At 40.1% G+C, this 21,051-nt stretch overlaps 1 protein-coding gene across 1 annotated transcript in view; it reads right to left on the reverse strand.

Moving 5' to 3' along the window:
* Positions 1 to 7,056: 7,056 nt before the first annotated feature.
* Positions 7,057 to 21,051, reverse strand: part of ZNF652 (zinc finger protein 652) — a 36,834-nt gene continuing 22,839 nt past the window's right edge. Inside the window, exons 2-6 of the mRNA XM_026654723.2 lie at positions 19,577 to 20,724; positions 13,977 to 14,124; positions 13,570 to 13,685; positions 12,389 to 12,533; positions 7,057 to 11,924 (exon numbers count right to left, since the gene is read on the reverse strand). Of these exons, the coding sequence (XP_026510508.1) occupies positions 11,404 to 11,924; positions 12,389 to 12,533; positions 13,570 to 13,685; positions 13,977 to 14,124; positions 19,577 to 20,485 (1,839 nt within the window). The 5' untranslated portion in view covers positions 20,486 to 20,724 and the 3' untranslated portion in view covers positions 7,057 to 11,403. The remainder of the gene's footprint in view (positions 11,925 to 12,388; positions 12,534 to 13,569; positions 13,686 to 13,976; positions 14,125 to 19,576; positions 20,725 to 21,051) is intronic.

A 21,051-nucleotide genomic window follows, 5' to 3' on the forward strand; every position in this document is an offset into this window, starting at 1 on the left:
GTCGAGTTACTAAGGCAAAAAGAAAGGATGGATTCCTGTTGGAAAGTTGAACAGCAGAGTCTATATTGTAACCTGCTACCTCATGAGCTCCTAATTTTGCAAGTTTTCTAGCGTGCCTATCCTATGTGCGATTTCTGGATTGTTCTGTGAAGTGTGTTCAAGTCCACACATATGCAGACATCGGTACAGCACTTTCCTAGCTTTAACATATGTAAGAATCTGAAGTGCTGTTTCTGTACCAGCACTGGTGAAAAAAAAAAAAAAGAACGACAATATTTTAATAAGTGGTTCCAAACTCCACATTATCTCCTGCCCCAACCACATCTCTCTCAGCTGTGGTCAACCTGACGACGAAGCTGCGAAATTAGGACATCAACAGTCACAGCGGCTCACAGTTAAGAACCTAAATTGATTTTCCATTAAAGCGAAGACTGAAATAAGGAAAAGTAATTATGTTTGATGGATTCTTACTGTTTTAATTTTTTAATTCAATATTAGCAGCAGCAGGGGCTCTTTTATCAGTATTCTGATTAGTCAGTGTCTATACTGCAGCTTCTCTCCACTGGTTACTTCTGACCTCTTTTTTTACTGCTTGCTGGCACCAGCTCCCAAGTGCAATGGTAAATACAGTTATTTGTAATGGGGGTGAGGAGAAAAAGTGGGAAAAATCTCAACTTCCCTACATTCTTAAAGAATCCTAGCTCTAGATGTTGAGTAACTTCTAGACATGGAAATGTAGTTACTTTGCTTCTCTTTCTGTAGTCTACAAGATGTTATTTATATTATGACTTATTTTATTGGACCTGCAATTTTGGAACCTTCCTTTGGTATTCAAGATATTACACAAATTACAAAAGGGCCCAATAAACCTTCCCTCAACTGATTTTGTAAGAAGGGTTAGTGCAACATACACAGTGAAGACAGACGTGTTATATGGCTATTTCTTTTTACTTTGAACATTTGCAAAATGTTGGTTATTGTACACATCCAAAGGCTCAGCATGTCCAACATTGCGAAATGGCACATCTGGTACCAGAGACACTCAAGAATAAAATATACAATGCAACGATGGGCTAATAAAACAGTAGTTTTTACAATGTGTAACTGTTATAAACTTTATTTTTCAGAGCCATGCTTGAGTTGGGGGAAGTGCACTCTATTGCTAAGGAAACAAACTTAGCAACTGAGTAAATATAAAGAGAAAAAACTCCAGTCCAACTGGATTCGTCCAGATGCAGAAACAGGGCATTCTGAAGAAGAACAATTGAGCATTGTGGGCTAGTTTGAGACTACAGAAGAGGAAATGTGTGAACTTGTATATAATGAACTGGTGATCCAACAGTGCCACTGGTGCACTATAAATCAGAGTGGACACCTCCCCACCCCATCATGGCATCAATCCAAAAAGAGGAGTATTTAGTCTCATTCATCTGCAAGCATCTCGACACCAAACCCCCCTTGCATTTCCCACAGGGCGAGGGTTACTGCCTAACACCTCTCCTTGGTATAAGCTCCAACTGGCCATCTTTGTTTTTTCGCTAGTATGATCAAGTGACTAATTCGTTTGACAAAGGGTTCAATCCTGGACTTCCAATGGAATCAGTGGGGGATGTGTGCCCAACAACTACAGTTTACCTTTAGCTAGCTTCTCTTTGCATAGAGCTAGCTTTAAATGATTCACTGGATGTTTTTCTTAAAATGTCAGAAAAGTGCAAAGAATTTCTGTATTATATCAGAAAAATCAATTCTACTATATACAAACTGATCACAGTTTTAGTATTCTTGTTAATTGTAGATTTTATTTTCATGTACAGGTGGGATTAGAGAAATAATGCAAGACAGAATCCTCTAATCATCCTTGACTAGAGAAAGAGTAAACACTGCTCAGTATCCTCTGAGTCATATTAACATCAGGATAGCATCTCAAAAGGGGCTGGATCAGAGGGCTTCTTTTGAAGAGCCTGCAAGTTCTCCAAGCTTTGTTGAAAGGGAAAGAAGTTGAACAAGAGCAATGTTTCTTTTTGGACTGGAAATTTTATAGCATTTCCAATAGTTCAGAATAATCCAAATTGGGCATTTAAAACCTTCATATGAAAGTACATGGTGAAGTACCCTAGATTACGGTAATCAGCAGCATGAGAACACTTTAGACAGGACAACACAGATACTGGTTCTTATGCTAAATTAGTAGAGTCAAGGGCATGGAGACAATGAATGAGCTGTTTGAAAAAAATCTTAATAGTATTAAGTAAAAGGACAGGTTCCAAACTTCTAAATGATTAGTTTTCTAACCCAGCCTCGTGCAGCTAGGGAAGCAGAGTACAAAAATTCTTGACACAGTAACACCAATGTGTAACGAACCCCTATTTACTGTCATATACAGCCAAATGTTGTCTATTCACCACACATATTGTGTGGTGAAATAAAAGACACATATTGTCTTGTGAAAAGGCTGTCACTCTCAATACCCGACACAGTGAGGGAAGAATGATGAAACATTTCTAAAGAATGTCACAATCAGAAGCAATTTCCTACTTCCTTGGCATTTTCAGTCAGTGAAAAGGGCAGCAGAATAAGTGGTTATAATGATCGGTAGGCAGTGTCAGAGTTGTTCACAAGAAATAAAATGGGCAGGCCATTTATCTAAAGTTTAGGAGAATAAAAATCACCAGATCCCTCTTAAATCCCTATGCTCCTTGAAAAGGCTCAGCTAACAAACAGAATAAGCCAACACTGTATAGAGAACTTTGTGATTATTACTTTTCCAAAAGCAAAGGGTGCCCCCTGCTGCCCACAAACTTCCTCAGTAAGCACCAGAATAAATGACTAGTTGGACTCAATCAGAAATTCCTGGGGAGAGCCATGAAATTAATATAATTCTCACCACTTCTTACTCAGAGTAATCATATTAAAGATTAGCAATCACAAAATTATCTGACTGCTACCAGAAGCAAAGTCATGAGTGTTTCTGAACCTTAAACTGGAAGGAAATTTTATAGAGTTCTGTGCCCAAAAGGCAACTGAGTGGAAAATGAAGAAAACTTTATTTTTAGCTCATCTTTCCTTCAGAGAAATTAAGCCTTCTACCAGTCCCATCATTTTATACAGTATCTGCCTTAAAATTTTCAAGTCTTTCCTTGTCATACCAGTAACAATCCACCAGGGACCCAAATGAAAGGATTAGTAGATTTATAGATTTTAAGGCCAGACGGGACCATCCGGATCTAGTCTAACCTGCGATTAATTCAAAAATTACTCCTCTCTCCAACCTTTACCTGCCAAACTCTTGGGAGTTTGGTTTGCCTTGCAAAAACTAAATTAGGTGTTTACGTCAAGGAAAGCAAATGGTGGAAGAATGAATTCAGATGGAATTGATAAACCTTAAGGCTAGACTATCCTCAGTAGTCTAATTTTACCCATCCGACTAACCCAATTTTCAGTCTTTATTCCCCTTTTCAAAAGCAACTAAGATGAGTCCTTTTGTTCGGTTTCAGGGAACACAGGGGTGAAGGGAAGGGAAGAGAGCTGTTCACAGCATAAAACCCCAGCTGCAGCAGCAAAAAAATAAAAAATAAAAATGGTGGTTTTGTAATTATGTAGGAAGCTGAACCTGATGTGTGAACAATATATTATACCACTTACATGAAGTTAGCTTCTATTGTGCAGGTTCAGAAAACTTTTCACAGAAAAAAATCAGTGTAGAAAAGAAAGGTGGTTTATGGAGAAAATTAAAGAGTGACTCAAGATATTAATAATAAAATAAAAATAATAATAATGGGGGGAGGGATAGCTCAGTGGTTTGAGCATTGGCCTGCTAAACCCAGGGTTGGGAGTTCAACCCTTGAGGGGGCCACTTAGGGAACTGGGGCAAAATCAGTACTTGGTCCTGCTAGTGAAGGCAGGGGGCTGGACTCAATGACCTTTCAGGGTCTCTTCCAGTTCTATGAGATAGGTATATCTCCATATATTTAAAAGAAAGGTGGTTTATGGAGAAAATTGAAGAGTGACTCAAGATATTGGGGAGGATTGGGGGAAGTTCAGAACAACAGCTGCATAAAGTGAACATCAAACTTTCAGCTTTTTGCAGCCATGTGGAGGGGCTGGAGTCAAGTGACTGGACAGAGGAGTAAATGGTTGAGTGAGCAAATACTTATGAAAATAAAGGACAATTTAGGACTGCATCTGAAGGTACTTTGAAGCTAGTGAAGTAGGACAGGAGATGATGTGCGCTTACTTCCTGGAACAACAAAAAATTGCCTACTAGCAGCATTCTGGTCTCCTTGAACATGAGTGAGAAAGAAGGGATCTAGGAAGAACTGAAATAGGCAAACTAGAAAAGGATTAAGATTTCTGCAGAAGTGTTAATAAATTACACAGAAGGTTACTGAAAGTGTTTGGAGGTCAAGGAAAACTAGATTTCTGACCTTGAGAGCAAAGGTAGGAAGAGTGATGCAGGAGTTGGAGTCATGGGAAAGACACTAAACCAGATCTATAGTTTTTAAACATTCTGTACTAGAAAATTACAGTATAATCCAGGGGTTGGCAACCTTTCAGAAGTGGTGTGCCGAGTCTTCATTTATTCACTCTAATTTAAGGTTTCGCATGCCAGTAATACATTTTAATGTTTTCAGAGGGTCTCTCTATAAGTCTATAATATATAACTAAACTACTGTTGCATGTAAAGTAAACAAGGTTTTTAAAATGTTTAAGAAGCTTAATTTAAAATTAAATTAAAATGCAGATCTTATCAGTTTAGTGCAGTGGTTCTTAACCTGGGGTGCACGTACCCCCTGGGGGTGCGAGATGCCCTTTCTGGGGGTGCAAGACATGCGACATTTTTTTAGAAGGTAAATCATCGAACACACAAATTAAGCACAGGCACGGAAATACAACTACTATGTTTAATCAAACCTATGTATTTATTAACATTATACATGTTTTAACGATTACTGTAATATACAAACAACGTTTTTAAGTTTTCAAGTTTTTAAGCTAATTGTAGTGTAATTTTTGATAAGGGCTGCAGAGTGCTGTGACCAGGGGCCGGCAGGAGGGCTGAGCAGGGCCGGAGATCCGGGCCCTGGCTGGCAGGGGGCCGGGTGGCTGGAACCCCAGACCAGCTGAGGTGAGTGGGGCCAGTGGACAGAACCCCAGACTGGCAGCGGGCTGAGCGTCTCAGCCCGCTGCCAGTCTGGGGTTCCGTCTGCCGGCTCCTGGCCGCCGGCCCCGCTCAGGCTGCTGCCGGCCGGGGGTTCTGTTCACCCAGGCCGGCAGCGGGCTGAGTGGGGCCGGTGGCCGGGACCATGGCTGGCAGCAGCGTGCCAGTAAAAACTGGCTCGCATGCCACCTTTGGCACGCATGCCGCAGGTTGCCGACTCATGGTATAATCACTATCCAAGAGTCAAAAGAGGAGAGAGATAAGATAGCGGGATCAAACAGCTGAGATGTGGAGCAGGATGACGTTCACATGTAAATGATATTCAAGGATGAAACTATGAAAGAGAGAGAGGAAGACGGAAGAAAGCTAAAAATAGCCCTGAGATACTCAGTGGAAAGGGACAAAGGAAGCCACCCCATCAGAAATTAAAGAAAGGTTTTGAACTGGGATGTGTTTTGGAGACACTGGCTTCCTCAAGGCACTCAAGGACAGAGGGGTAGTGCTGACGCTGTAGGGAGCCAGGATAGGACTGATGGTAAGACACACAGAGGTTAGCACCAAATAGGTGATTCTATTACTTGAAACGCATAGCTGGTCCTTTGTCTGAAAAGTGCGTCAAAACCGCATTACATTTTACTAGGCTGAGTTTTATTTAGATTTTGTGTCCCCTGAGATCTTTGCAGAAAAATCAGGTTTTATCTATGTACACATGAAGGTGCTTGATATAAAGCAGCTAAACAAGTCCCTTTTCTTAAGAGGGGACAAAGCAAGTGTCAACTACTAGTAAAGACACCTATACACAAGAAATCAACAAATAGTTCTACAAAATTGTGGAATCAAGTAGTGAGTAAAACGAGTAAATTAGAGTGTAATAAGGTGAACTCTTTAGATGTAGGTTAGCGAATGATGTTGCATAAAAGGATATTTAAATTTTAACGAGTATTTCAGAAATGGCAAGATTTTGTGAGGAGAGCTTCCATATTTAATCCTTAGAAGAGTTAAACTATTACATATTCATAAATGTGGAATTTTGCTTTCTTCAATTGTTGCAATTTTGGATGATTTATGTGGAAAAAAATCAGAGTCTAGACTTGAATGTTAAAGTGTTTATCAAGTGTGAAAGCTGACAAATTTTTGACTAATGATCTTGGGGGGGGAGGGGGGGAAAAGAGAGAGAGAGGGGCCTGAGATTAAAGGACATGAATAATCATGACTGGAAAATGGTAGAGCTCAAAATTCAGAAATGGGTCCATGTGCATGGGCAGTACAATTTTTCCATTCTTTTCCCCATTTAAAAAAAAAATATTGTATTACACAATAGACTGGAAAAGCTCCAAGAATGCTATTATTTGTCTATCAAGTACCCAATGTGTGTTATGGAAACTGCCTCATGTATTTACTTAAATTATCTCAATGATCTCTCAGGTAAATGTGTGTCTTGGGTATTTTTTCCCCTCAAAGCAGCTTTTTAAAGACACAGCTTAATTAAGCCTCTATTTACAGAGGAGATGTTCTATCTCAATGGGTAAAATTGCACAGTTCAACAAGTCTATAATTATGAGTTTTTTCCTTTTTTATTATTAGTCGATAAAATTAAACCATAAAATATTTAAATATTTTATGAGTTTGGGCTAAATTCCCACGAGCTAGAAAGTTTGGCATTACTGACTTAGTACACTCAAGGGCCTCACTACAAGTCACATGGTGTTCTATCACGAGGTCCCTCAACCACTTTCAAATCAAGGGCATGTACATATACAATCCATATGCACAGTCATAAAATCAAAAGTTTCAGTGCACAAACATCTGTATCAAAGTCCAAACAGCACTGGATAATATGACATACCACTCTGAAAAAATAACAGGAGTACTTGTGGCACCTTAGAGACTAACTTCTAAAATGCCTCTCCTACAAATATTGTTCATAGTTGGACCATTAATCATTCTATTTGTACTGCAAAGGGATAGGCAGTAATTCAAGTGTATTACAAATATTAATTTTATCCAATAATTCTTCGGTGGGAGAGTTACATTTTGTTGCTCACCTACTTGGTTAAAAACAGAAGTGAAAATGACATATGGAAGCGCTTGTGTATCAGATGGCATAACTTCAGTTTTACCTCCTCCCTTCCTCCATCAAAGACCAACCACCACCACCAATAATCATTACAAGATCAACAGATTACAAGACCAAAGAAATTCACAGTTCAGGGTAAGGTGCAACAATTAGAGACGTAGGAAGCTCGAGGAAAACAGAAGAATCCCACCTATTGTGGATTTGACTGACGAGAGGCTTTCCCCCTTTAGGGCTCAGGCTTGAATCTGGCTCAAGATACTAAATCTAAAATCATTATACCCCAACAGCTGTTTAATGATTCATAAGCAGCGTTAGTATTTGTTGTGATGGTGGTTTTTTAAGTAGACATCTATCCATTAAGAATTAGACTGATGCTAAATGTTACTATTGTTAGCAGTATCAGCCAAGACGACAATTGTGTAGTCAGGCAGACACAGAACTGCTCTCTCATCTTGAAAGGCTGTTTCCTTTCAGGTCAATTTGAGATACACACAGTATAGGGAAGCTTGCATTGCCACTGCCTTTTCTGAAAATAAATGACTTTTGTCGCCAAGACTAGCAGTTTTGTATTTACCATAAGCACTAAATCACCGAAAGAAAGAAAAAAGGGTAGCTGTCCCACTGCTGCTGTTGTCGGACTCCTAACTGTAAGTTAACTTTGTGTGTGACAACTAGTGTTTGTCAATTTTGCTTTTAAAAATGCGTTTTAAATGTTTAAAAAATAAAAACTGATTTAGGTTCTAGAAAATTTTGGACCATCCAGAATTCAGTGTGCCGGACTTCAACAGCTGAGTCCAGATGACAGAAGCGTGCAAAACTTGGAGGCAAATCCTCAGCTAGTGTAAACTGCCTTTGCTGCATTTACTTCAGAACTATGGGATATACACCAACTGAGGATCTGCTCCTTGGAGAGACTAAGCACTGCCACACCTATTTTAAAGACAAAGTAGGTAAAAATAAGCTTTAAACAGGCAAATCAACTAGCTAAAAGCTTCCAGATTTGGAAATGAGTCAGAGCTCTACAAATAAAGAGAAAGCATCTTGTAAATCCACCTTTCCATGTTTGTTATATAGTTTTTTAACTCAAAAAGTATCAAATCATTTTCACTCCTGGACTAGCATCTGGGCTGGAATTTTCTCTAGGCTGGAACTTTGTTATATTTTAATACTTTGCTGTCACTAGAAAATTGAGTAACAAACATACTAGTGTTAGGAACAAAACACTCTTTAGACAAATAAAATACACACACAATAAAGCTAACACAAAACTCATGCATATTTTTCCCCCTTCAAGGACAATGGTAAAGTGTTAGACAAGTGCTTGTCACATTTTCCAGTATTGTGTGAACCCTGTAAATGAAGCCCATGTTAATATAATTTAGGGCATATGCCATGTTAAGCATATGCCAGTAGCCATGGCAAATCTCTCCTCTGAATTTTCACCTACCCTCTGTTACTGCAGTTTGTAGTTTTATGGTACAATATTGCAGCACTTTTAGACAAGCATGTCAGAGTCCATTTTAAGTTTTCCCCAAATGATTACAGAGAATTTGTCTCCAATAATTTTGTACCATGACATTCTATTAAACATATGACTATTAAGTTAATTTTTCCTAGCCCAATTTTACTTTCTTCCACAGAATGGTAGAAGTTTCTATATCTCAGAGGCAAAATCAGCTGAAATCCAAGGTGTACAAGTACTGTGTACCATAGAAGAGAAAAACTGTCTCAGATTCTAGAATTTTGAATAGCAGCCTAATACTGTAAATTTATTGAGAAGAAAATCATTTTGCAAAACTGGATTACAATTCATTTACCAAGATTTTGTTTTAGCATTTAAAAATCATTTAATAACAGGCCTGACCATAAAATCGTGGCACAACAGAAACGTAGGTTGTAAGTGTGACATGGAATGCATAGAACTTTCCTGGGCGGACCAGCCACAGTAAATACAACAGTCATAATCATGAGTGTAAATTCACCTTCATAACTGGCTTTATCACCTATGAGATAAAGGGTGTATATAAATATTATAGAGAAACATTTAAAAAACCCACATTCTTTTATTCTTCAGAAATGGGGGGAGGGGAGGGTATTTTCAGTTCGGTCAAAAATGAGTATGTTGGGCCAAAAGGGCCTAATTCCTGTTCCTAAAATTTCCTATGAAAAAAGAAAGCATTGATGATTAGATGGCAGAAACTTTGTAAAATATCAACTAAGGAGCTAATTCCCAAAAGACAGAATGTGTTTAAAAAAAAAAATAGTGATTAACAGCATTAAACTTGAAGAAATAATGCTAGGAAGAATTCCCACCATTTCTGCTACTTTGAAGATATCTATCAGCCACAAAAGCCCAGTTCATTAACTAAAATGGCAATCTGTCTACTGGGGTCTTTGGAGATGGAGTTTGGGTGGGATTCAATTGACAAAGCAGCACAAAATAGTAGGAAACATTTTTGAAACTTACAGTACAATGGCTCTGGGCCTCTGACTCTTCATTGAGGGTGGCGACAATTACCTAAATTGCATAATGCTGCTATATTCAATGTCATTTAAACAAAAACACAAACCTGAAAAAATAACCACTCACTGATTAAAACAGATACATCTGGCCTTCCAGCCCACCACCTCTGCACCAAACTTGTCATTTGCCACTCACTCAGTGCCTCACAAGATTATGAAACAGTGACTTGTCTAAATTCAAAGGTTTCTAACCTGTAACTGTCAAACTTAGATTTGCCCAAAAAATGGGACTATGAACCCCTCAATATCATCCCATATTGTCTGAATGTGTCATGGTTATGGGACAGAGCTCCATACTGTGGATACATACTGCATTTTCTCAGCAATGTGTCTACTTAAACACCATTTTCCCATTCAAATTTCTCCTCTTCTCATTCTTACAATCAACCAAACACCACATTTGTGAAACTAACTTAATTCTCCTCTCCTAAGTCCAGGAATTTTAAAAAAGCAATCTGAACGAGCAGCATTTGATATGATCCCAAAATTAAAATCATACCATAAACAAACATTAAAACCAGGCCTTCCTATATAAAAGAAGATATGCTTGGCTGACTTGAGATAGTTTATTTCCCATCTTCTAAGTCAGATATCTCTCACCTGTGACTTCATAACTCATGAGCTGCTGAGTCTCTTCACCCAACAGATGTGTCCCTTTCTAACCCAACCCATTCCACACTTCCATCCAACTGAACTAAGTGAAACCTGTAGAGCAGGAGTGTGGTATCTCAATGTCTTTGTTCAATAAGCCTAAGAGACACTGTGGAAGGGGAAAGGTAAGGTTTAAAAACTACTAAATAAATTACATAAAAGTTCTGAAATCAACACCACTTCTCAGGCAGCCTTGCCAGAGACCTCTTGGGTCCCTCTCTTCTCTGAAGCACCGTTTAAGTTGTATGGATGTAAGAATAACTTTAACTATAGAAGCTATTTGCATCTTTTTAGAATCACATTTTGATGATTATAAAATTTTATCTATTATACAACATAGGTCCAGCTACACTGAAAAAATTACACCGCTTATTGAAATACATTTCATTTTAGAAACAGACTACTAAATAGGTCTATACAAAAAACTCTAAAATAATTTCTGTAGTAAAATAAAGAGTGCGTTAGGAGAGCTACACAAACAAATTTTTTTGTCTTTCTCTATAATGCTTGATATACTGTGATACGTGGCTGGCTCACTCCGTAGCCAGCACCAAAAGCTGAAAAGAATTCATTACGATACACAGTGATACAATTAATGCTCTGTATTAATCTCACAGCCTTTCCGATTAGTACAAAGGAAACCAGGCCTATCCCCTCTTTGAGGAGAAGTCCAGGATATAAAAGCAAGCATACCTCATCAGCTGATATGAAATTATAAAATTCCACAAGTCTCAGTATTTGAAATTTATAAAAGTCACCAGTAGAACGCAAGCAAATTGGGTTTCAGTCCCTTTGGTTCCCCTGGTTCAAATGATCACTGCTGATCCAATGGAATTTTCTTGTTCGTTAACTGATTCATGAGAGTACCAGGACCTTCCAAGTGGGGACAAAGAGAGATTTGAAAGATCTTCACTAGCTCTCCCTCTGCAATTTCCAGGAGGGCACGTTTCCATGTGCATAAAACAGGAAAAACAGCTGGCAGGAGGCAAAGGTGTTAGTGGTGTTGTGCTGAAATGTTTTTTTCTGCCAGGTGTCGCAGAAAGTTGTCCTCACTCTGGCCTCTATGATTTAAAGGCTCACTCTTAAAAAGGGCTGGAGGTGGGGGTAAATGAGGGACTGGGGGGACTGGGAGATGGTGTGGATGGTGTGGGTGAGGGTGAGGATGGAGATGAAGGTGTGAATATGGATGGGGGATGGGACGTGGAGGGAGAGTGTTCACTGGGTTCAGGTTGATGGGTGGAGTTGGGGTGGTGGGTGTGTTTGCTACAGAAAGGACTGCAGTAGCAGGAGAAGTTGTGGTAAGTGGGATCTGAACAGCAGGTGGCACATTAACGGGGCTTGTGACCCGGAAGCACTTCTCCTTGTGCGCCTTGAGCATGTTGGAGAAGCGAAATCGCTGGCCACACACATCACATGGGTAAGGCTTCTCCCCTGTGTGAGTTCTGCGGTGTCTCTTCATGTTTGGGCGGCTGGTGAAGCTTTTGCCACAGATTTCACAGATAAAAGGCTTCTCTCCTATAAGATAAACACAGCAGCCAGTTAGGCTGAAAGCTTCTGCTAACATAATTTACTTCAGCTATAAGTGGTCAATGAGTTGTATACTCCACAGACTGCACTCTTCCCTACTTATGGCCAAAATAAAAACACAACCGACACTGCTTTCCCAAAAAAAACCCTCAATCTTCATGAGCTCCTCTCCCAGCTTCAAGGTCTGGTGCATGAGGAGAATTCTAAAAAGGCTGGGTAATGGGCTTCTTCAAACCACAGTAACATGAAGAGAAACATGCACAACCACTCATTTTTGCAGTTGAAATACAGTATACAGGGCAGTGGGAGAGGAGGTTAGGTGTCACTAAGTTACCGGATAGATCTGGGTTGAATCTGACTTTAGGCATAAGTTTGGTGGGACTGATGCACATGGAAGAGTTGGCATGTTTATGCCCTGGAGGTGTGTGCACTTTTCTTAGATATGTTCTTACCAGTGTGTGTTTTCATGTGCTCATCGAAGTACTGTTTCATGTTGAAGTCTTTGCCACACCACTGGCACATGAACTGTTTGTGCCCAATGTGGATGCTCATGTGGGAACGCAGCTGGTACTTGTACTGAAACCTTTCATCACAGTTCTGCAACAGACACAGACCTTGACTTTCAGTCATCTCCGGTAAGGAAGCATATATAGAAATCCAGAAGACCACCCCAAAGCAGTACACAAGTAGACCCCTCATGCACCAAGAAAACATACAGTCTAGAGATGATTTAATAACAGTAGGCCATCCAGTTAAAAATGCATATATGAAACACACACACACACACACACACACAATTGATACCCACACTTTCTTTTGGGGGGGGGGAGGAGATCCATTATTAGGAGCATTATCTTGTGTACCCAGGAGGTACAGCCTTAAAGAGATTTATGAAAAATCAGGGCTTTGAAACTGCTCATCGGATACCTAATGGCCACAAGTAATATGAAAAATGACTCTCCATTTCACTCACTAACAGGTTGTCTCATTAGAAAGCCCAGTGTATTCCTTGCACTGCTGAAGAGGGAAAACAATGGGCTCTTCTAACAGCACTGTCTCTGGATTCTGTTGAGTCCTATTGTAGTTTGGCATGTAGGTGCCTGGTAAATTTAGAATTACACTCCCCTCCCCCCGAGCTAGGACAGAAAGGGATGCTTTGTTTCTTCATCCTCCCCAACACAGATGAAAGCGATGGCAAGCTTTGTTTTCCTCCATTTTTCCTGAAGATGCTAAGAAGAGAGATCTGGATAAGTGGTCTAAAGGTTTCTTCCTACCCTCCTTCATTCCTGGTTTTGGAAAGAAAGGGAGAGCTTCTTACCCTCTTTACCCTCTCACCCCCAAAACCAATACCCCTTTTCTGCCCCCTTAGTATTCCCAGCAAAGGAAAACGACACACAGTAATTGGCTACTTCCTCTGCAGTACTGAACCAAACCAGATTCTTGATAGTTTTGCATTACTCCTACCTGCACTTATGCTCTGCTCTCCCCAGAGAGTACATTTTTTCCCATGCCTTAATACAACTGCACCTCATTGCATAGATAAGACATTTTCACATTTGTAGCTTCACATTGGTGGGTACTAGATGCATATGCCTCATACCATGTCAACACTTCAATAAAGTGGCTGCCTCACCTCACATCTGAAAGGTTTCTCTCCAGAATGCTGTAGGGAATGCACTTTGAGCGACATACTGCGTTTGAACGATTTTCCACAGGTTTCACATGTAAATGGCATATCCTTTGTATGTGCTGCAACATATATATTACATTATGAAAAAAGGTTACTAAAAATGCAACACAAATACATTACTTCACTCAAAATCTCTCATTCTGGAGTCCTGAGAGAAAGACTGGTACTATACAGGTGAATACTATCTGGTGTTCCCGGTACTACGAATGTACATTTTTAGTTTCCCTCTAACAACAGATTAAGCTAAGGAAGTTAGGTTACTTGCGTTAGAGATTAGATATTAAAAACAGTTAAGGACCAGGAAGACAACAAGGTATCAGGATCAGCAAACATAAGCAGCAAGAACTCACCAACCATGTGCTTCCGCACATGGGCCATTGTGTAGAACTTCTTTTCGCAGATCTCACAGGAGAACTTTTTTTCTGCATATCCATGAACAATCTTGATGTGTTCATGGAGAGACCAGAGCTTCTTGAACGATTTCTTACAGGAAACACACTGAATGAATGGGACAAACAAGCAAGCTTAATTCACAAAGAGTTTCAAAGCCACAAGTCAGCAGAGATAAGGCACATACCAACTTGCTCAAGGAAGAATGTTCCCAAAATAAGGAAGGCAGTCAGAATCCCAACATGTACTTCAGCCCAAATTCACTGTTTTTAAGAATCTGGGAAATGTAGATACACTTACAAAGAGTACAGACCAAAGAATAGTGGAATGAGGGAACAGAGGTTAACACACTTGCAGTTTGGTGCCATCTGCTGACATCTCAAGAGCAGTGCAGCAACTACACTACAGTATCCTGTTTCCAAAACCCAGTGGTATCTATAGTGTCAGCTCAAGTTAGGTTGGACTGTCCAGTCGGATTCTAGTATTGGGAGGAGGTTTAGAATGTCCATATCAGTGTCCTTGTTTAGTGCCAAAAAGCAAGAAAACTTACAGGCTTTGCATAACTCTTGGAATGTCTCTTTACTTTTCTTGGCAGCAGGACTACATAGGAAGAAACATCTTAATGCCAGAGCTCAAACTCCAGCAACCAAGCCCAAAGGAGACAGCAATACATGGCCAGATGTCTCTGTTTCTGGAACTCTAGGGCCCTGCAGATTGTAAGGTCAGAAGGCACTAGACACTATGCAGCTTAATACTGACCTGTTGCACTTCTGGACACCGCTATTCTAATCTTGATCCTTTATTGAGCAGGGACTGTCAACTGTGTGGTGGTTTTATGAGGTGGATAAGTAAGGAGTAAAGACACACTAAAGTCATTTTCACTAATTACCTAATCCAGACAGCTGGATGCCAGACAGTCATGAGTTGTAACCCTGGCTTGTACAATGACACTATTTGCCTTGCCTTCAAGACCATTTTATATAGGGAAATATGCAGCACATGCCCTCTCAATTCAAACCCCAACCCCAGCATTACCATGAAATCTCCCGACAGGAACAAGGACAAGCATCTCACATACACCCCCATTTTCAAAAGAATATTAATGATAAACATAATTTTTAAAAATCTTTGTAGAATTTTATACATTTCAGAATCACAGTTGTGAAACTTAATGGAGCAATATATGAAGATACCAAACATTTTTTTATCTTTGAAAGGAAAGGGAAGGAGATCTCTAGAAATTTTCATCTTTTCTGGCTGTCATTCATCCTGCTCCTGTCAAAGTGAGCTGGATGCAGTTTTCTAAGGAGACAGTCAGTGCCACTCCTGTCAACATGAGGTGTTCCTCCTCCATCACGGGCAAGTCATACTGCCTTCACAGTGCACCCAAACTTTGCTGGCCTGGGAGTTTGCATACCACACTGCCACCAGGAAGATCCTTCTCCTTTCAAAGGACCTACTTGGAGATGTCAGGAACAAACTGCAGTCGATGGTGGAAAAACCCTGGAGAGTAAAGCAGTGCTAAAAAGTGATCATTTGATTTAACACAAAGTCAGCCATTGGGAACTGGAAATCTAGCATTTCCATGAGCAATCAACAGCAAGTAATCTGGATACACCGATTTAATGTCTGGATACAGCCTAACAGAACAATAAAAGCCTTTGTAAAGGCACTAATTTTGAAAAGGTACTTATCCAACAGAACACAAAGGCTCTTTTGGAATGGCTACAATCCATCATATAGAGCTATATTTAGGTTTATACACGACAGAAGAGCCATTATCATCAGTCCAACTGGCACTTATGTAATCAAGCCACATGGGATTTGTTCTAGACAAGGCTCCATGTCTTACTTGGCATATTAGAACTATATTATGCAACTCTGCCCCCACCTCTTCACTGCCTTTCCAATCAAATTCATTTTTTAAAAAGCTGCTCCCAAATTTTCATTTTTAACATGCTGCAAGTTTTAGAACTGACAAGGTATAATTGCATAATAGATGCTTACAAGGAGAATCTGAAGAAGATAGTCAGGCACCCAGGAAGTTTTGGGAGACAGTTTTTGGATTCTGAAGCATTTGATACTGGAGAGGGAATACATTCTCCTCTTTCCCTCTCCCCTTTGGGCAGAGGCAGAAGTGCCTAAGGGATTGCCTACATGAGAGACTTTTGCATTAGTGTAGCTACACCAATATAGCGAAATCATCGTAAACTCCCAACACAGATATTCTGCACTGGAATAAAGCAGGTCTTATAAGTGGGCTGACTTACCCTGGACTAGGGTACAGTAGTGCAAAATGCCTTGCACTAACATAAGTCATGTCTACGTTAGGAATTTGGCACTGCTATAGCTATACCAGTGGCTAAAAACCAGCAGAGACAAGGCCTTATGTTTGGCTCACATTTAAAAAGTTCTGTGTAACCAATAAGGGCGAGACTTTTAAATGAACGCTTAGATTCTGGAGCACAAGATGCAGCCATTTATGTGGCTGCATAATAGCACCTATTAGCCCCTGGTCCTATAGTTTACATATTATATTATGATGAATATATTATTATATAGAGGCAAAGATAAAATTTTGCTGAACTTGAAATAGGTATAGGATAACATTTTCATGAGCACTTAAAAATATAGGAGCTTAATTCTCATTTCATAAGTGACTCAGACACTTAGGAGTTGACTTTCAATGAGATTTAGGCTCCTAAGTGCCTCAGTCATTTGAATATGTGACTTAAGCTTTTATTCCATTTTTACTCAATATACTGCATACTAACAATGGTCAAAAGACTAACTTATTGTACCAGTGATGCCTTTCAAGCGTGGTAAGTGTCCTGACAAATACTTCTGTTCAATGTCCCCAGAAGTCCCTTACATACCATAAGTTAACTACTTATAAAATCCCACTGACAGTTCTAAAAGATTATTTGCTGTGAGCAGCAGAATGTTTATAATTTTTACACGCGCACACACAATCAATGGCAATGATATTTACATTGTTACTTAGATGACATATAAGGGGCATGTATAGTGCATCCATAGTCTTAATAAGCACTAATTGATGCTACAGATGCCTTAAATTAATTTTATACAGATATATTTATGGGCTTTTTTCTTTCTGATCTATTACAGGTAAACCGATAGGTCTAACTTCTCCTAGACTATTGTTTACTTTGAGGAATTTTAGAAAAAGTCCTACTGGTGCTGTCACTGGTTCAACTGCACCTGGTGTTAGCATCAGTAAAAGCCTTAGTGTAAACAAGGCTCCAGTGGGTTACAAAGCTTTTATTACCATGTCAGTTAAACTTGTTGAGAAGCAGGTTTATTTGACAGTGGTAAAAATACCAGACGCTGCTGCTGTCTTGCCTACACTAGGTCTTCAACTGATGTTAACACCAAATGTAACTGAATTAGTGGTAGCATTGCTGGATTTTTTTTTATTATTTCTTTTTAACACCAAAATGCCCAGGTATAAAATGGCTTTATACTAGGCCACTTCATTACATGGCTGTCTCCTAGATATTTTGTTATGTACATTGACTTGCCATTAACAGGTCATGCCCAATTGTTTTACTGCAATTCTAGCTCCAGGATCTACTTTGTATCCATTCTCAAGCCTGGTCTGCTCTTGGAAATAGTTCTGACTCAGCCAGGAATGGCCACCAATCAGTGTAGTCCGGACCCCTACTTGTAGACAAGGACATACAGGTAGGTTTGCACCAACTGAGGTTTACCCATGTTTGTACTGGGGCAAATCCAAACTTGCCTTGCCTATATTTAAGAGTCAGCACCAGTGTAGCTACACCACATGCTAGCCACCAGTGGCTGAGTCAGGGCTACTCCTAAGTGTAGATACGGTCTAAACTTGGGCGTGAAAACCATTCTGGAATTTGTGTGGTCCAAAGCCTAACCCATTGTTACCTCAATTTTTAAAGCCCAGTGTGGCCTAATGGATAGAACACTGGATTGGGTTCCAGGAAACCTGGGTTTTATTTCTGACTGACACTGGCCTGCTAAGTGATCTTGGTCAAGTCACTTCACTGCTCTCTGCCTCAGTTTCCTCATATGTAAAATGGAGATAATGATGTTGATCTTTTTTGTAAAGTGCTCAATCAGAGCTAGGTAATAATAATAAATAATAACAGGGTTCAAAAAAGAACTAGATAAAATGGAGGATAGGTCCATCAATGACTATTAGCCAGGATAGGGGGGGATGGTGTCCCTAGCCTCTGTTTGCCAGAAGCTGGGTATGAGCAACAGGGGATGGATCACTTGATAATTACCTGTTCATTCCCTAAGGGGCACCTGGCATTGGCCACTGTCGGAAGACAGGATACTGGGCTAGATGGACCTTTGGTCTGACCCAGTATGGCCGCTCTTATGTCACGTTTCAGCCAAATGTAAGTATTCTTTTAAAAAAGTGCCCTCTTTTGGTGATACTCATTGGATGGGAATAATTTACTGCCCTTCTGCCTTTTAATGTTACAACTACATTAAAACTGAATTCAAGCAGCTTTACCCTGGGGCAGTGGGCCTATTTCACCACTAGGATGCAGCACTGTGTTAAGTTTTCTTTAACAAAGCAAGACTAAATCACCAGATAAAACAATAACGCCCATGGTTATGAGATAACGAATGTGCCTATGAGCAGAGAGGAAGTCACAGATAAGTCAAAAGCTCAGAAATTGTATTCCATAATTTAAATTATTTAAAATGATTCTTTCATGGCAAAGATTTCCACTGTTGTGTGTATAACTAAAAGTGGCAAACCTCCTGGTGAGATGCAGACCAACAGAAATATCCCTACTAACAGCAAATTCAAAAGGCTAATCTATTATTTATTCAGATTTTGCAGCACTGCAGAAATGGGCAGGTTTATGAACAGGTTCATCTTTTGCATTATTAGAAGGATTTCCACACACCTATGTACGTGTATATAAACACCATTGTAAAGCAAATTCTCTTGACATATTAATCATCTTAATGTGACCCAGAAAGCAAAGATGACATATTAACACTTTTCACATCTTGAAGGTGTTACAATTTTTCTAGGTCACTTGTGTCTCAGCCAACATTCTTCTACACATTGCTGATTCCCTGACACTTGTCACCATTTTGTTCTCCCCTGAAATTCTTACCTTTATACATTATGTGCCTGATTTTCAAGGGTGCCGAACATTCAAAACTTTGACTAAAGCTACTGGAAGCTGCAGGTGGGTCAGCACCTCTGAAAAATCAGGTCCTATTTTGTACAAAGTGGTGCACTGCAGACACGTTTTCAACCCATTATTCTTGTATCTGGCATTTGTTAAAAAGTAGTCTGGCATCTTCCCACAGTGTAGATTAATCCTAGCAAGAACTGTGCTAAAATAGCACACGGGGCACCCCCTGGTCCTACAAGTTATTTCCTTTGACAGACACCAAGAAGTGCTGACAGGTAGAGGTAGATCTCGGTCAGGACTTTGTCTCCACAAAAAAAATTCCCTCTCTGAGGTGTCCACTAGCTGTATCCAGGGCACAACAGAAAGGTGTGGAAATCTGGCAAGCAGGTGAACTAACCTACCTGAATGTTTTTTTCACAGTCTGTTTGCTGGTGAAGGGACAGCTCACTTTCTAGAACAAATTTCTTCCCACACTTGTCGCAGATCTGCATACGCCTGTGAGTGACGTTCATGTGCTTCTCCAGGTACCAGCGTGTGTTAAACACCCTGGGGCACTTCTCACAGGTCAAAGTCTCCTTTTCTTCACACTTTGATTTCTGCACAGGTGCCTTGGGCTCCTTTGCAGCTTTCTTCTTACGCTTGGGGGGCTCCACACTCTTTCTACGGCCCCTTGTAGTTCTGGGTGAAGGGGAAGTGGTGGCTGCTGCAGCAGATGCAGCTCTCCTTGTTCTCCTTTGAGTAACACTAACTTTTTCCACTCTTTTCTCTTTTTTCTTCTGCCTCTCATTTTCCTCATCATCATTACTGTCTTCAGTGGCCTCTTCCCCACTGTCACCCTCCTCTTCCTCACTGCTGGTCTTAAGAACAGCAGTCTCTTTGGACTGGGAGGGGACACCCTTCTCCCCTTTTGATACATTTAATGTTTGGTTGTTAAGGTTTACCTCCACTATAATCTGCTCCCTTTTGTAAGTCACTTCATCTTCCTCCTCCTCTTCCTCCTCAGAGTTGTCAGAGTTCTCTCTATCTTCTTTCACAGCCCGGACCTCTCCCACCGATCTGTTCTCCCTGAAATATGGCTGCTCCTCTCTTTCATGGAGATGTGGTTTACTCATTTTGCTGTCCACCAACACAGAGTAAGGGCTTCCTGACTCTCTTTTGTACACTTTGGTGGACAGATCAAGTTCCTGACTGGCAGCATGATAAAATGTGGGTGGCACTTGACCACGACGGCTTTCCTCTTGCGCCATCCCTGCTACATGCACGGCACTGTTTTCAACCAGCTGTTGGCAAGAATTGGCTGTTTGATTCATTGGGGGGGCCCTGATTCATTGAGCACCTTTGATCCCAGAAAAATCAAATAAGCAGCTGTGAAATACGATGGGCTTTCAAGATGATGCCTGTTCCATCTAGACAGTATGACTAAAATATGACTCTCTCCTGGTGTTTAGCACTGAAGCGTGGATCACAGAATTCTGGTATTATGGCAAAAGCAGAGCTGTAGTAAATATTCTTCTGAAGAAAGCAGCCAACCAACCTCCAAACATTTTATCTACAAAGAAGAACAGAGAAAATTAAGTCAGTTTCTTAAAAATAACTGAAGAAATTTATCCCCCAAGCTCCTTGTTTTCTTTCCATGTGTACAATTTAGGTAGAGCAAAGCAGGATCTACCATACCAATTGTTAATCATTCATTATGCTTAGTGGTCTATTCTTCACACTGCCAATCAAAAAAGTCTTAATTCCACTGATTACTGGCAACTGTGCAGATCTCAACAGACCCTCCAAGAGGGATAAGAGACTATTAAACTGTAAAATATGAAACTGGACCATAGTACTAGAGCCATAGCTTATAGTGGATAATCTGGAATAAAAGCCA

Source organism: Terrapene carolina, unplaced genomic scaffold, assembly GCF_002925995.2.
Source record: "Terrapene carolina triunguis isolate 2854851 unplaced genomic scaffold, T_m_triunguis-2.0 Scaffold193, whole genome shotgun sequence".
Lineage (NCBI taxonomy): Eukaryota > Metazoa > Chordata > Testudines > Emydidae > Terrapene > Terrapene triunguis.